This window comes from Dinoponera quadriceps, unplaced genomic scaffold (assembly GCF_001313825.1).
Source record: "Dinoponera quadriceps isolate SergipeBrazil2010 unplaced genomic scaffold, ASM131382v1 scaffold1425, whole genome shotgun sequence".
In the NCBI taxonomy this organism is placed as follows: domain Eukaryota; kingdom Metazoa; phylum Arthropoda; class Insecta; order Hymenoptera; family Formicidae; genus Dinoponera; species Dinoponera quadriceps.
This window is the reverse complement of record NW_014555679.1, coordinates 1016307-1032244: the sequence shown is the minus strand read 5'-3', so window position 1 is coordinate 1032244 and position 15938 is coordinate 1016307. Positions and strand designations below refer to the sequence as shown.

Sequence of the window (15938 nt, the reverse complement as noted above, 5' to 3'; positions counted from 1 at the left end):
CTCGCTCGCTCGCAATCCACAATTACGTTATATCTGTAGCTGCCATCGCGCGCGCACGGCGCTCCGCCGATTACCCGCGCTCATGCCTGGAAAAGCGGGCAGAAAAAAAGCTAAACGGAAAAGCGGAAAAATAGACGCGGGGAGAGGGGGAGAGGAGGACGACCCTCAAAAATGGATGTGCTCGTTGCCGTCGTCGTTGCGATGGCAAGCAGACCTTCCTGGAAGACTTCCAAAAACGTGCGGATTTTCTCACCGCAACGGATTTTTCCCCAGCTCCGAAATTTGGCCTCGTGATCCGCGTCGGACTCGCCGCTTTCTCGCTGTTTCGAGAGTCACGAGGTAACACGTGTCAGTGGTCGAGTAAACTCTTCGCTTTACGAACGGATGCGGGGATTACCGAATCGACTCGGATTCGCCGGGAATCGAGCGCTCGAATCATTTGCACGTGTTACCAGCGTAAAGAAAAAAGGATGGGGAAGAAATCGACGTAACCCGAGGAAGACGCGACGGCCGACGGAACACTTCCCGGAGAGCGCCGTCCGACTTACGCTCGCTATTTACTTTATTTCTATTTGCACGCTCTCTCCTAATACCTTTTTACGATAATACCTTTGCACAAGCGTGCGGCGGTAATCTCATTAGTGTTCCGCCGCCGTCGACGACGACACGGATCGATCTCTCTCGCTGTAATTATTTCCGGGCGCGACGGAAAGGAAGAGACGGGGACAAAATTGAAATCGAAACGAGAGAGGGAGACGGGGTGGGAAGGGGTTGGGAAGAACGAGGGGAAGAGAGGGAGGACAGAGAAAGAGAGAGAGGAGGGGAACGGTATCTCGCGCGGGCATGAAATTTGCGGACCGTGGGTTTGCTCGCTCGCTCGCTCGCGCGCGCTTCCGCAGAACCGCAATATGCATTGGTAATTACACCGCGATGAATTACACCGCGGAATGAGCGAAGCGTGTTACGTGCAATTGGCGCGAGCATTATAAATCTCGTCACGTGCAAACAGTTGGCCACCTCGTCTCTCTCTCTTTCTCTCTCTATCCATTGACACGACCACCACCATCACGACCCCCGGCCGTCCGACGGAATCTCAGATGAAACTGCTGGAAGAAACTTCTGCGAACGAGGGCGTGCGTCATACCTTTAATGACGCCGCCGTCGGCCGATTTCGATCTATTATTACACGCGGCTACACTCGCACAGACGCACGCGCGCGCATTATTATCGCGACTCAATTTTCGCGCACGTCAGATACGTAGTGCGGACCCGATTAAATTTCGACCTGGTGAAAAAGAATGGTTTCGATTCTCTGCGGAATAATCGTGCCGTCGCGTAATCTCCGCGCTCGAGAGATTGAGTCACGTACTCGCACGACAGTAACGAATTTGCTAATTATTATCGCGGCGATAATGCGTTCGATCGCGGCCAATAGGGAACGCCCGCCTCTGACCAGACCGCCGGGCCGCGCGATGCCTTCGATTAATTCGCGCTACGTGCCGCGAATCGCGAAAGAACGAAAACAACGGCTGCACACACGTGTCGTTAACGAAAAGCTTGATTTTAGCTCGTCGCACTCGGGTCCGGTGGACCGCTGAACCTTTTTCAGCTTTCTAGTTTTCACATGACGTACTATTGTTGTTTTCTTTCTTAAAGTAACAGATGTACGCTGCAACGAACGAACGTTATTTTTTCTTAAATCCCATTTGTAAAACTATCTGAGAATTTTTTTTCCGAAAACACTCCTTTTTACAATTTCTTTTCCTAATAATTAATAAAAAATAAAAAATAAATTTTTCTAATATCAAGTTTAGTTTAAATCCAAATCATTTTCTTGACCTGATATAAATCTCTTATTCGGACTCTCTATTTCCGATTCTCACAGGCTTGAAAATATTAATTAGAATAAAAATGACAAAGCGAGAAGTCTCACGGACAGGAGTGTGGCGAGAATTAACCTTCCATTAGTCTCAATATTTTTCACCCATGAATGATCGTAATGTGCCTCACAGGTACATTAATTTTCCCCCATTATTTTCCACCGCTTCTTGAAACAATTTTTCTTTCATTAGCACTTGGCTAATAGGCCAGGCACTAAAGTACATAAAAAACTGAAGAACAAAGAAAGAACACTGATAAGGACGAGTTCGATCTCGAGCAACGGCGATATGTTGTAGCTTGAACGTGCATCTATTGGATATTGCGACTAACGGAGAGTTAAAAACTCAAAAATAAGTATAGCTGGCTAAAATTAATATCTGATTTGCCCTCCATCGCGCAGTCGACGCTTCGGACGCGCCGTCGTCATCGTTCCCCGATCTCGTCCTTTCTGTCGATGCTCTCGATATTCGGATGGATCGCAACCTCCTTCTCGGCATCGTGACTCCTCGTCGTCACCAACGTCGTCGTCGCCGCCGTCGTCGTCGTCGACGCTCCAGTGCTTGACCGAGTTGACACAGGCGGTGGTTATTGGCACTCTGCAGGGCCGCCAGGGCTGTTGACGTACAAGCTGTACAAATATTATTTCCGGGCAAACCGGCCCGTCGATCATTACGAAACCCCAGGCGGAAAGTTTCAACGGTTACTCCTCCCTTCTTCCCCTCATACAAACACACACGTGGAGCTCTCGTGTATCATCGGGTCCTTCGAAGTTGACCACGATGGGCTTGCGCCAATCGCGACGCCCGCACTGACGACGACGGCCCTTAGAAATTAGATCTATTGGTTGGATCGACTCGAGAGCTTTCGACCTCTTGTGCCCAACGAGCGATCGGTATTTAAGAGTTACAACTCGTTGATCCTTATCGGGGCCCCGCATGTCGTCGTACGTTTGCTCGTGGTCTATTTTTAGTATCTATTTCGATACATATCTCTTTTCTCCTTTTCTTTTGTCCACACCCTCTTTGTTTCATGAGAGTGACTTAATCTCGCGTGTTTATCTTACATGCGTCATTTTTCTCGCCGCGCGTTTTCTCCGTCTATCGCATAATCAAAGACGCGATAAAATTCTCCTCCCTCGTCATCGAGTCTGCGATTGATTACCGGCGCGGAGTTTTTCAATCGTCTGAACGATCGTCGCTAATCAATTCAAAGGAATTGAACTTAACCAGACAAGAAGTAGTAATTCGAGTCGCGATTCGATCGACCACGTCTCACGTTTGGAGAGAGAGAGCTCCGGGAGCTCTCGGATAAGAAACGCTAAGCGTTCGCCCGGCTGTTCAAACTTCCCCCTTCCCCCTTCTCGTCGCTCTCGTAGAAATTCGTGACGCGTTTTATAACGTTACCGTGAAATATTGACACTGGCCTGTTTAGCGATTCGTAATGATAATTACGCGAGCGATGACAATACGGTAAATAAGAAGTATTTGGACGTACGTTGCGTTATGAGGTGTGACGTAATGATGGACTGACGTTAATTGCGACCGTTAATTTAGTCGTAACGGATCTCTCATGCTTAATCGCCGATGCATTATCTCGAGATAGTGCGTGTTTCGACTCGGCTACATGTAATGCAAGGGGAATCATAACGCGAGTGGTGAATGATCGGCCGAGTTAGCGAACGAGTGAGTGCGAAAGAGAGAGAGAGAGAGACATAGTCGCGATAACGAGAGGCGGTTTAATAATCCGAGAGAGCGTAAGCGTGTAAGAAAAACTCGCTGTCAGTCGACCCGATCTCTCTCGACAGTGTCGCGCCTCCGCTGGTGAGTTTTTCCCGCGACGGTGGCGTGGCGTTTTTGTCGACACGCACCGCCGTCGTCGCCGGCCAGTCAGCACGCGAAAAAAATTGCGAGATCGTGTATGCGCACACGTGACGCGCGACTTGACACGTGTAACTTCGGCGACCGGACGGACAAACGGACGGGCGGGCGGGCGGGTGGACGCGCGCGCACGCTCGCTTATAGTCCGTGTACACTGTTCACAATAATGAGGAGTTTGCACAGACCGGGATCCTGACGTTCTTCAAACACCGAGAGCAAGGACAAACAGCCCTATATAGACGGATGGACAAACACCGCCTCTCCGACGTATGCGTCGTCGTTCGTTCGTTCGTTCGTCTGTCCACGTAGTGATCGACGCTTGCTATAGCCGACGCGAAGCACGGCGATGCCGAGTATACCTCTATACTCGCTAGCGAGCGAGTCGGGGCCTCTTACCCTTCCCGCCGCTGCGGAAACTATCGACCATCACCCTCGCTCGACAAGCACCATAAGCGATATGCTGGCTAACATTTGCCGGGCTAAGCACACAAATACGATACAGTGCTGTTTGCCCGGTCCCGCCGGCAGTGGTGCTCGGTCGCGCGGCGGCATCGCCGACACACAGAGCCCCGTGTGTTGCCGCCACCGCGCGCTAACGGTTTAATTCGCGTCTCGGGCGCGGAGATGATTTATGCGCGCGAGCGAGTGATCGGGCGAGGACGATGCGCTACTCTCGAGAGATCCTCCCGAGATCCGCGAGAGAAAGGAAGACGGTGCGGAATATCAGGGGAGGAGTGAAAGGGAGAGAGAGAGGAGCGGCGTGCGCCGTGCGGCATGTGCCATCCGACAGAGCAGCATCCTGGCGTGACGGTCGGGTCAGCTGGTCGGTGGTTAGCGAACTATCTCAATTTGCCTAAGCCGCAACCACGGCGACCACGGGAACCGCAACTTCCCTCGTCGCGGCCGCCACCTTTGGCCGTCGTCCTGCCCGTGCCCCTCTCGCGCAGTTCCACAAGTCCTTCTCTGTCGCTTCCTCGTTTTCTCTTACTCTCTCTCCTCTTCTCTGCTGGGAGATCCGTTTCCTCCGTCTGTTTCATCTACCTACCGTGAGGCAGTGAGATACCCGTCTCCTTTTCTTCTCACGCTCACTTCTCTCTCTCTCTCTCTCGCTTTCGAGAATCCTGTGAGTGCTCATAAACTTCGACGCGCGTACCGCTAGCCATCGAAGGAAAATGAAACACCGATAGGCACGTCGTTTATCTTGCGAAACTCGCGACGATTTCGATTCCTACGAGCAAGCGGACGCCTTAAGACGTCGTCCCGTGACTTCACGTCGTGATCGAGTGAAACGCTCGCGAGACGATGATCTCTCGGGACCGAAGTCAATATTCCGAGCTCACTTTTATCAGTAAAAGTGTCTCAAATGTGGCTCCTCGGCCTTCAATCAGATGGCTTGTAAGCCACTTTTAGGGCGGGTTTCAATCTCCGGTTAACTAAATCGACCGGTTAAGTATCAACCTCGATTGGTTACTTCTGGTCAATTCTATTTAACGACAAATGCGACTGGTCAATTCCAATGGAATAATCGGCCGATTAAGTTAATCGGGGGCTGTGAAACTGGCCCTTGGAGGCACTGTTATCGATAAAAGCGAGTTCAGAATATGGGCCCAAGAGCATTTCCGCTCCTTGTGGACGGATCGAGCGCTCTTATCTCCGGGTGGTGTCTCCGCCAAATGTCGTCGTTCGCTGCGCGAGGTGGCGATGGAGCGCACGGATCCGCCGAAGGACGCGATGTTCCCGCGCACTCGGAGGATGTTAACGATATGGATATGTATATTGTATTTATGCGTAGATACACACAGATAAACACACGCGCACACGCGATAAACACAAACACAGTCGGGAGTGCGTCGTGTGCACACGTCCGCGCGCACACACACACACACACACACACGTGACAGAGCGCAGGCTCGTAGTTTCGGTTGTAGCGTGTAATCCTCGCGGACACCGCAAACATGTAATTAACACTTGCTCTCTCTCTGCGTGCGCGCGCCAGCGAGAGCCGCCGTCGCAGCTCTCTCGGGCCGAGATCGTGCCGACTATTGCCGACCGTACACGGGCCACCTCGTGTAATCGCGTATGCACACGCGTCCGTGTGCGTATTCGTATGTGTGTGTGTACATCTACCATCTACCACTCACCCATCCATCCATCGACCTACCCATCCACCCTCGCGCTCGTGCGAGGCTCCAATCTACGGACCTCCCCCTCGTCCTCCTCATCCTCCTATCACTTTCGCTCGCACGGCACCCCTCTGCCCTTTCGTGGTCGAACAGCTGTACGGAGTTAATTATTCGATACAGACGGGAGTGGATCTCTCGCAAGCCGGCCGGCCGGCCGATCGGCTCGTCTGTCCCGTCTGTCCGTCTGCCTGTCGCGAATCGATCGTGGTGTTTCTGCGACGCGGATCGATGTATGACTGACGGAAAACGTTCTTGTTTTTTTTTTGCAGGTTCCTCCCCAGCCCGGCCAACCGATTAAGTTCACAGTTCTGGAGTCTTGCGACAGGATCAAGCAAGAATTTGATTACCTGCAGCAGCAGAACAACACGTGAGTAGCGAGAGAGACCTTATCACGACGCGTTTCGCGAAGGGGTGGGAAGGATGGCACAGAGGGGAAACCCCCTACGCGAAGTAGTTCCCGTTTTTCTTTTTTACCCCCAAGTCGAAATTTTGTTGCTATTCTGGCGCTCTTAAGGATAGTTTGCGCTTACTTTGGACGGTTTATATATTAGTAAAAACCTACTTTGATGATGCTTACACTCTTTAACTTCCTCCTTGAACCTTTAATTCTACAGATTGAATTTCAATGCTACTTTCGGCAATCTATTTTGATAGTTAAAACAGCGAAAACGGTAATTTAAGGCATCATCAGGAGTCAAAGTAGAGGTTGTGTTATATTATTAGAATTGAAATTGAACCTATTTTGCCATTTTCGCTCCTACTATGTTGCACAGTTAAAAGTTTAACACAGGACCAAAATTTCGACTCGGGTTTTTTCTTTGTCTCCATTCCCCCCCCCCCCCCCNCCCCCCCCCTTTCTACGTCTGACGCGGAAGCGCGCGTAAGGATATAGCGAACGGTATCGACGGGGGCGGCAGGAGGTCGCGCGGGGCTCGGCGGAGAAAAGTCTGGGAACGAACGCAGCTGCCGCGCGCTCTTCCGAGTTAGCGCACGCTGCTATCCTACGAGCGTGGTGCTCGCGCGACGGATACGTAATGGCAGGCCGCGAAGTACGCGGACTCGGGCTTCGAGTTTCACCCGGGGACGACGACGACGACGAACGGGGCGAACGGGCGTTGCATTTTTCAGCAGCACGCGGCGCGCGGGTCGAAACTTCTCTCGTTGCTCGACGAACGCGGGCTCTTCCGTCTTTTTTTTTTTATTTCCCCCCTGTTCTCCTCCTTTTTTTCCACTTCTTTCTTCGCCACACGTACGAGGGATATTCCATTCGCAACGTACGCGCGTTTTCGCGGTTCGCGTTCTCTCTTCCCCCTCGTCCGGCCCCCTTCTCTGTTTCTCCACCCTCGCTCACCGCGAGAGCTACTCGGTTGTGTTAGACTCGGGCAAGACTCGGTGTTCTCGCATGCGTTTCACGTTTCTCTTTCTTCTTTGCGCAGGTTAAAGATGGAGTGCGATAAACTGGCTTCGGAGAAGATGGAGATTCAGCGACACTATGTTATGGTGAGTGCAATCGCTGCGTCGTAAAGTTAGAGGTGCCGGTTAGGCGTCGTAACGTTTCCCTCGGCTGCCTCTCGACTCTCTCTCTCTCTCCCCGTGCTTTCCCTCCCGCCCTCCTCTTTCTCTCTCCCTCTCCCGTCTTCCGTATCCAGAATAATCATGCTCGCTCGACCGCTAAACCACCTCGGCTTCTTAGCATTAATTGCATCCTCGCCGAGGCCGGGCTTTACATTGGCTCGTTACGCCGCGTAGCGTACTTGGTTATACAGGTATATAAGTGTGTATGTATGTGCATGCATATATATATATATATATATATATATATATATATATATATATATATATGTGCTTGTGCACACCTTCCGTGCATAGCTAATGACTCTAAGAGCCAGTGGCTCTCATCGAATTAGTCTACAACGCGCGCGCGGCTGTCTCGGACGCTTAATGACGAAGTAATACGCTGTTAGGTCGCAGCGGCGACGCCGGTCTACGGCTCGTTAATATTCCAGCGTCTCTTCATCTCGCCCCTTCTCCACCGCATCCGCGATCAGCATCAGCGCGGCGGCTTTCCGGCGTGACAAATAGGAAAAAAGGACGGACACACCTCGACGGGGGAGTTATTTATGAACTTCCGAGTCTCTCTCGCACGCGCGAGATAGAAAGATGGAAGGAACGATGGAAAAGAAGCGGAGCAGAGCGTATTCGTTGGTGCGACTCTCTTGCGAGCGGCCGGCGGGNTTTCTTTTTTTTTTTTTTCACGCGGTGGAATTTTCAACGAGACCGCGCCGGCCGCTAAATCGTGGCGAAAATAACGCGGAAAATTTCGGCCGAGCGCGTTCTGCAAATCAACGGCGGGGCGATTTTAAAATCGCGCGTTCGCGCTCCGTCTCTCGCGGCCGGACGCGCGCTCTATTCGCGCTGTTAGCCTTTTATTTACCTCTTTATTCGACTGTCGGCCGTGCGGCGATAATTAAATCGAAAACGCCATGTCGGAGTTTTACGCCCGTAGCATCAATTTATCGTTACCGTTTTAATTCGCCGGCGGCGGCGGCGGCCTCGCAGCTTCTCTCTCGCGTTCTCGTCGACCTAATCGGCGCGGAGGCGCCGCGCGCGCGGGCCACCAGTTTAAACGCAATTAATCTCCGCTTAGTCCATTTGATACGAACGCTTCTTTTTCTTTCTCCCTATCTCTCTCTCTCTCGCGCGCGCGCGCTGTCTCTTTCTGGCGCGGCTGCGCCAGCCTCGTTAACGCGCGTTAAGGACGCGCCGCATCGCCGTAACGAACGCTATTGCCCCCGGGGAAAGAGTCGCTCGGCGATTGCTGTTGCCGCTGCAGCCGATCTCAACAACCTAGCGGTGCACTCCACCCCCCCCCGGTACTCGTTTCCAGCATCCACCCCTTCTCTCTTCCTCTTTCTCCTCCGCCTGGTCCTCCTCCTCGCCTCCGTGTCTATCTCTCGGGTGAAATAACTTACTTACGGCGCAATTAATTCGCCCGTGTAATTACCGGGCTAATGGCCCGTAAAATTAAGAACCTGTAACCCGGCTGGAGCGCGTTACACGCGTGCGTTCGCCTCCTCATCTCGTATTTCTCACGCGGAGCGCGCGTGTGCGCTCTCTCTCTCTCTCTCTCTCTCTTTCTTTTTTCCTCTCCTCTTCTCCGTCTGCAACTGCGGTCTCTCAAGTACACTCGGCCGGACACGAGTGCGTTATCGCGATTAGCGATAATTAATAACGCGTTTGCGTCGGAACCCGTCCCGCGCCGCGCCAACCGACCGTAGGCTGCGATTCGCCGATTCGCGGTGTAACGGCGACTCCGCGGATCGGGAATCGGGACGAATCTCTCCCGATTTCACGAGGAATGTCTGTCGGATTACGTGTACGCGTTAATCGATCGTTAATTCACCGAGGCATATAATTGCACTGAACCGCGACGGAGTCGCCGTCCGGGATTAATTGTTCCCATTTGCGCGAGAGGAAGAGAATTAGAGTTATAGAGAGAGAGAGAGAGAGAGATGCTCGTCAATTACGCAAAGCTCGCTAAGACTAACGCATTAATCACACTGGGAAATTTCTCTGTTGCAGTATTACGAAATGTCATATGGCCTGAACATGGAGATACAGAAACATGTAAGTACAAAATCCCAATTGTCGTCGAGATTTTCCGCTCGACAAGAGAGCACTGCTAATCCAAACGCGTAATTTTATACGCTTTATGTCGCCACGTTTGTAATTTACACGTGTTACTAATGTAATTCTACACATATAAAAGTATAAAAATTATAATTTTACGCATAAGTGTGGTAAAATTACACGGTAAATCCAAGTGTGTGTAATTTTTATATATACTCACTTATATTTACGTGTGTAAAATCATAGTTGTAACATGCGTATAAATGCGTGAACAGTGACTACATGTAAAATTACACACACTTGGATTCGCAGTGCGAAAGATGGGCGCTCTCGTGTTTCGCTTTAATCCGCGTGACCCAGTGTCGACGTTGGGCCAGGTTCAAAAAACCTGCGCCAGCATTTTTGGAATTCTCACGGTGACTTAACCGAATCGCGACGGGGGAGGGCTTGGTGTGCTTTCCGCCCCCTCCCTTCGTCCTCTCGTAAATACGTCTCATTATTCGCGCGTCCCGCGAGCGCTTTATTCTTGGAACGATCATACGCACGCACCTACGCACACGCTCGCTCATTTATTCACTCGCTCATCCACTCGGCGAAACTAGTATCCACGCGTGAGACCGGCGAACGGACAGACGGACGCGACGAAAATAGAGGAACGCCCTGTTGACAGGAGATCGCGACGGAAATATGTAGCCAGCCCCGCTCATTACTCGCGCATTTAAAGACGACGCGAGGCGACGAGGTCGGCCGTCCGACTCGCGCTTTCATTACTCACCCGAGAGACGCGTTTCTCTTCGCTCGAGGATGCTATACAGCCGTGGGATACGCGCTCGTGCTTCACACCGGACCTCGACTATTACTATTAACTCACGCGCGACATCCACGCGTTGGCGCTCCCCGCCGAGAATTCCGATCCGTTTGTTGTCGGGCTATCGGTTAAACGAAATGGAGCGATGAGGGTATTCGAGGAACACTTGATTCCGAGACCACTGCAAATCCAGCGTGTAAAAAAAAATTATTTTGGATTTTTGCAGTGATATGGTACGTTTTTCCGAGGGAAAATCTCTTCGCGCGGGCTTTCCTGTTTTTATTAGCTGTATCTATCTCGACACGAGTTTAATTTGGGAACAAATGATCATTTCTGCAAATTATTAGACCCATCGCGTCGCAATGACGTCTCCTATGCACGTTGCGCTTTCCTGAGCCAGACGTGCATATTATTAATCGCAAACCTAACATGATGTTATTATTTCTCAATAACGGAACCCTTAATAAACTAAGATTGCGTAGTAAAAACAGGTGTAAAGCGAGTTACAATCTATACTTTCGTTCTTTCTGAACACGAGCTTAAATAAATATGCACACGTCCTATAAATCCGCCAGTTAAATGCCAATGCAAGGAATTAATTATTCCTAATGTTACTATCCAGTTACTTTTTTTCTTTGACAAATCACTAAAAGTTCACTATTGTTTCTAATAGTCATTACAATCACTTTTTTCTGAGCTGCCATTAGATTTATAAAATATAGATGTTCTATATATATATTTCTACCGTTTCTCTTAATGAAACTTCTTCGAAAGAGTACTTATGTTATATTGTTCATACCTTTGGTTTTTCCACGTTATAAATTTTCAAACCGTACTATGAAAAGAACTCGTTATATGTTAAGTTATCCGAAGATAAATGGGAAAGGAAGATTCGAGTAAATGTTATTTTTTTGCTTAAATGACCTTAGTTATTCTCAGAGTTTGACAAAAAAGGTTATCTTTTGTCACTACTCTTACATCTGAGAAGTTACTTTTTATTACCTTTTCTACCAAGAAGCAGTTACTACTTCACTTTTTTTGTTCCGGTGACTGAATGGCAACATTGAATATTCCGTGCTGACTTTTTTCCCTTTTTGAACAAAAATTCTTGACATGTTAGCTTTTTCTATATCGTAAGGATGATGGGTTTCAAATTATAAATTTAGGATTTACGAGACATACGTGACCCATCAGACGTTGAAAGGTTGAACCGCTTTAACTCTTTAGAATGCGAACCACGTCTATAGACGTGTGACGAAAGTCTTCGCCGTGTGCGAACAGCGACTAAAGACGTCGGGCAATCAATGTTACTGCACAGTAAAAAATTTTGTGTTACAAATTATTTGATCCACCCAAATTTTTGTGTTACTTTAGCAAGGCGAATATATTAAAAAATAATATGTTAACAAGGTGAATATATTAATATATCATATAATTTAACATATTGTGTTTATGTTATCTCAAAATTTTGTATTGTATCGATCTTCAACATGTATAAGTGCCAAAATAATATATTTTGTACTTCAGTGTCAATTAATGTATTAATTCTGTGTTAATTTCTAACGTAATATTTGCGTTACTTTTCAATATATTTTTTTCTTATACACTTTATATTAAATTAACACAAAAATTTCAATAGACCATTTGGGACACGTGAAATGTGTTAAATTTAACACAAACATTTTTTACTGTATGACAACTAGCTCCACGTCGCACACAGCGATCATCTTGCTTCTGAGTGGTTCGCACTCTAAGGGTTAATTTTGAACATTTTTAAACAATTCGCCATGCGCAATCGCTCTCTGTTACAGAGTGAGATATCCAAGAGACTGAACGCTATTATCGCTCAAGTACTGCCGTTTCTGCCGCAAGATCACCAACAACAAATCGTTGCCGCTATCGAGAGGGCGAAGCAGGTGTCAATGGCGGATTTAAATTCCGTAATAGCGGTAAGTGCACAAACACGACGTGGTACGGTAACACGTGGACGCGACACTACGCGGATAGACTCGGCGACGAGTACTGCATTATATCTACAAATTAGTCCGGCGCGTGAGCGACACGGGGTACTCTCGATCGTTATCCCTCCGACGATGATCTTCCCACCGGCGGCAGCATCCGGCTGCTCCCGATGTTCTCTTCATCGTTTTTCGTGGCAAAACGTGCTCGCGGCGACGCGCGGCGCTGCTCTACGTACGCCGGTCGCCGCGGGATTCGCATTCGGCGGACGCGTCGCGTGTAATTGAGTTCCGAGTTGATTCCTGCGCGCATGACCCGAATAATTTCCTCTGAGGCTCTCACGGACGTCGCCGCCGCCGCTGCCGTTGTCGAAACAAAGCACGGTGCATCGAAAAAAAAATAACCGGCGTTTCAGCGGACACGAATTGACGACGCGAGCGAACGAATGAATTCCACGGCCGAAATTCTTATTTCGAGAGTTGGGGATAATCACTGCTCAAATTCAAGCGTGTAATTTTACACACTTTATGCAATTACTTTTTATGTATTTGTAATTTACACATGTTACTGATATAATTTTGTGTATATAAGTATGTAAAAATTACAATTTTATACACATAAATGGATAAATATTGCACTGCAAATTCAAGAGTATAATTTTTACGCTTATGTGTGTAAAATCGTAATAATAACACGCGTACGAATGCGTAAAAATCGACTATATGATTTTACGCACATAAGTGTGCGAAATTACACGCTTTTGAATTAACAGTGCAGTTACAGAGTCGAAGCGGTTGCTCTCTCCGTCTCTCTTTGATATTCTACTTGATTTGCTTCGCTCAGTTTTCCACAAATCCGTTTTTACGAGTCATTATAATTAAATCGAAGAAACTAAGAACCGTTTGTCACTTTAAGCCACGATTCGGCTAACGTTCGCTCGCTCGCTCAAAGAAACGTCTCTCACGGCGACGAGAGTGCGGTAAGGGTGCGATCGCACGGACAAGGTCGCGGTTGCGAGACCACAATCTCGACAATCCGTCATCACAGCGCGTCGCTGTTGCGCGGAATACAATTAACGTGCACGCGAGAGTGGTGTCACGACGTACGCCGGGTCCGGTCGAGAGAGAGAGAGAGAGAGAGAGATTGCTCGCATACCGGTGGCAGTGAAGGGGTTTGCGCGACGAAAGTACGAGCGGGGTTGCGGGACGCAAAACGGAGGACAGGGGAACGCGCGAGGGGACGATGAAGGGACGATGAAGGCAAATAGACAGAAGCGCTAACCCTCATGAATATGTATTATTCAGTAAACAGAGGTTGAATCAATATTTCGTTTAATAACACCGCGCGAGGAACGTATAGTCCTCTCCGCCCCGTTATACCCCCCTCTTTCACCCCCACCGTCTTCCCTCCCGCGCGGTACCTCGGATGGCGAAACGCGATGGTGGTGACGGGGATCCCCGATCCTTCTCCCCCCTCTCTTCTCTTCCCGCTGTTTCCCGCCGATGCACGTCGCCGCTACCCGGTCGCGCGTATTATTCACGGCGCGTTAAACTTCGCTCTCCGGACCGTTACGTGTTTCGTTTCGCGACACGTATATCGTGATCTTCCGGAGCGCGCGACGCGACGTTTCTTCGACTTGGCGATCTCACGAGGAGGAGGTAACGCGCGCGAGTTTTGGGCGCCTCGCCGCGCTTTGCAAAGCGCTTCTTCGTAGGCCGTCGCGTTTCTCTTACCGATTTATGATCGATATTTTGGGACAGTCGTGTTCGGAAATCGGATATTTCTCACCTGTTTCTCATCGGTTTCTCATGTCACGATCAACACGAGTGATAACGCTGTCCGGTCACTGAAACAAGAAAAGGTGAAATATTGGTTGTTTCTTGCGGAGTGACAAAAAGTAATCTCTCAGATATCAATACATGGAAGGAATGTTACGCTAAAATTATTACTTACGTATTTTTTTTCTTCTTTTTAATTAAACACGCACATGCACAGAGAGAGTGTTGTTAGTTCGGAATACCTGGGTAGCCTTCCAGTAACTGAGTATACGACTCATTTCCGACATTATCTGCTGTCGTTAGAAAAATGATTGATAACATTTGAAAGTAGCCAAACACTCGGTTATTGAGAGGTTCGGGCAGTCAAAATTGACAGCATTGATAAAGACGGCACGCGCGTGCACACAATTATTATCTTCAGGCTGATTTTTGCACACCGTCAAGTGTCATACATGCTGCGAGATGGTGTGCAACGGTCATGACGCACCCGAGCAATACACTTCGGCTGACGAACGCCAATCTAAATCGTTGCAGCAGCAGAGGCCGGAGATACCGCAGCTGCTGCAGCAAATGCACGCGCGGCAATTGCCACCGGGCGCAGCGATGGCTCATCCAGGTTTACCTGGACTTCCAGGATTGGGGCCGGCTGCCGGGCTTCCGGTAGCGACTTCCGCCTCCGCGGCTTTGCTCGGTCTCGGACTGACGCCCTGCTCGACCACGACCCCCGGCACGACCACCGCCGCGCATTCCCTGTCGATGCTCGGCAAGCCGGATATCCACCGCGGTCAGGCCGACGATCTCAAGAGCACCGGAGGTAAGTCGTCGGTGTATCGATGCCAGAGTATACATTCTATCGCTATGCAGCCGTGCGATCGCATTGTTACACACAGGGTGTCCCGACACAACCTCCGACTGCGTCGTTCCTTTCAGCAATCCCAGTTCGCCCTATTGTCTTGCTATCTCGTACGACCAGTCACAGAAAGACTGCGCCACTTTTTTTCCGATGAGTTTTCCAACTCATCTCGTATCCAATAGGAAAATGTACCTCCTAAGAATTAGTAGTGATAGTAGTAGCCCTGGAGAGGGTAGAGTTAGTTTGACCCCTAACGTCAACTAGACTTGAAAGCCCCACTGTGACTTCCCGCTGGCTTTATAAGATTATAGTTTCTTCTGAGAAATATTAAGAAACAAATTCTCCAGTTGGACACGGGATGCGTTCGGAAACTTACCAAAAAAGTGTTGTAATCTTTTCGTGACTGACTATACCATTCGACTTTTTTTTCACTTTTTCCCCGAGAACGGTTCTTCGCGTTAACTTTGTTACGTTGAATGGGGGAGGAAGATGTGGCCCGTGCCGGCATCAGTTCGATCTCGACTCGATCGTCAGCCCTATTCTCGCCACGATCGACGACGCGGCGGCGGCAGCGGCGAACGAGAAAAGAGGGGAACTAACGAAGGGCAAAATTTCGACCTCCGGTCACGTTCGATTTAACGTTATACCCGGGTATAACGAATCGCTGCCGCGTGAGAGTGAGCCGCCTAGCCTAGCGACCGTCACAGAGTTAGCAGAGATCGGAGCGCGAGGGTGTAAAAAAAAATCTATACATACAGATATATATCTATATATCTGAACATATACATATATATATATATATGCATGCATGCATATATATATATATATATATAAATGACTGACTCTCTCTGGACAACCCTGTCTCTCGCCTCGGCCGGAAAATGTTCAAAGCGCTTTATTACGGGTATCCGCTCTCGGAGGGAGACAGAGGGAATGAGAGAGAGAGAGAGAGAGGGGGGGGGGGGGGGA

The 15938-nt window shown here is 49.3% G+C and overlaps 1 protein-coding gene across 2 annotated transcripts in view; it reads left to right on the top strand.

Moving 5' to 3' along the window:
• The window catches only part of LOC106745175 (protein groucho-1-like), a 27984-nt gene that overhangs the window by 1836 nt on the left and 10210 nt on the right, over positions 1-15938 (top strand). The window contains exons 2-6 of one of the 2 annotated variants that reach the window (XM_014620524.1): positions 6211-6308; positions 7378-7441; positions 9524-9568; positions 12191-12328; positions 14654-14930. In XM_014620524.1, the coding sequence (XP_014476010.1) occupies positions 6211-6308; positions 7378-7441; positions 9524-9568; positions 12191-12328; positions 14654-14930 (622 nt within the window). Of the gene's footprint in view, positions 1-6210; positions 6309-7377; positions 7442-9523; positions 9569-12190; positions 12329-14650; positions 14931-15938 lie in introns of both variants that reach the window. The other variant, XM_014620523.1, reaches the window with a different exon arrangement.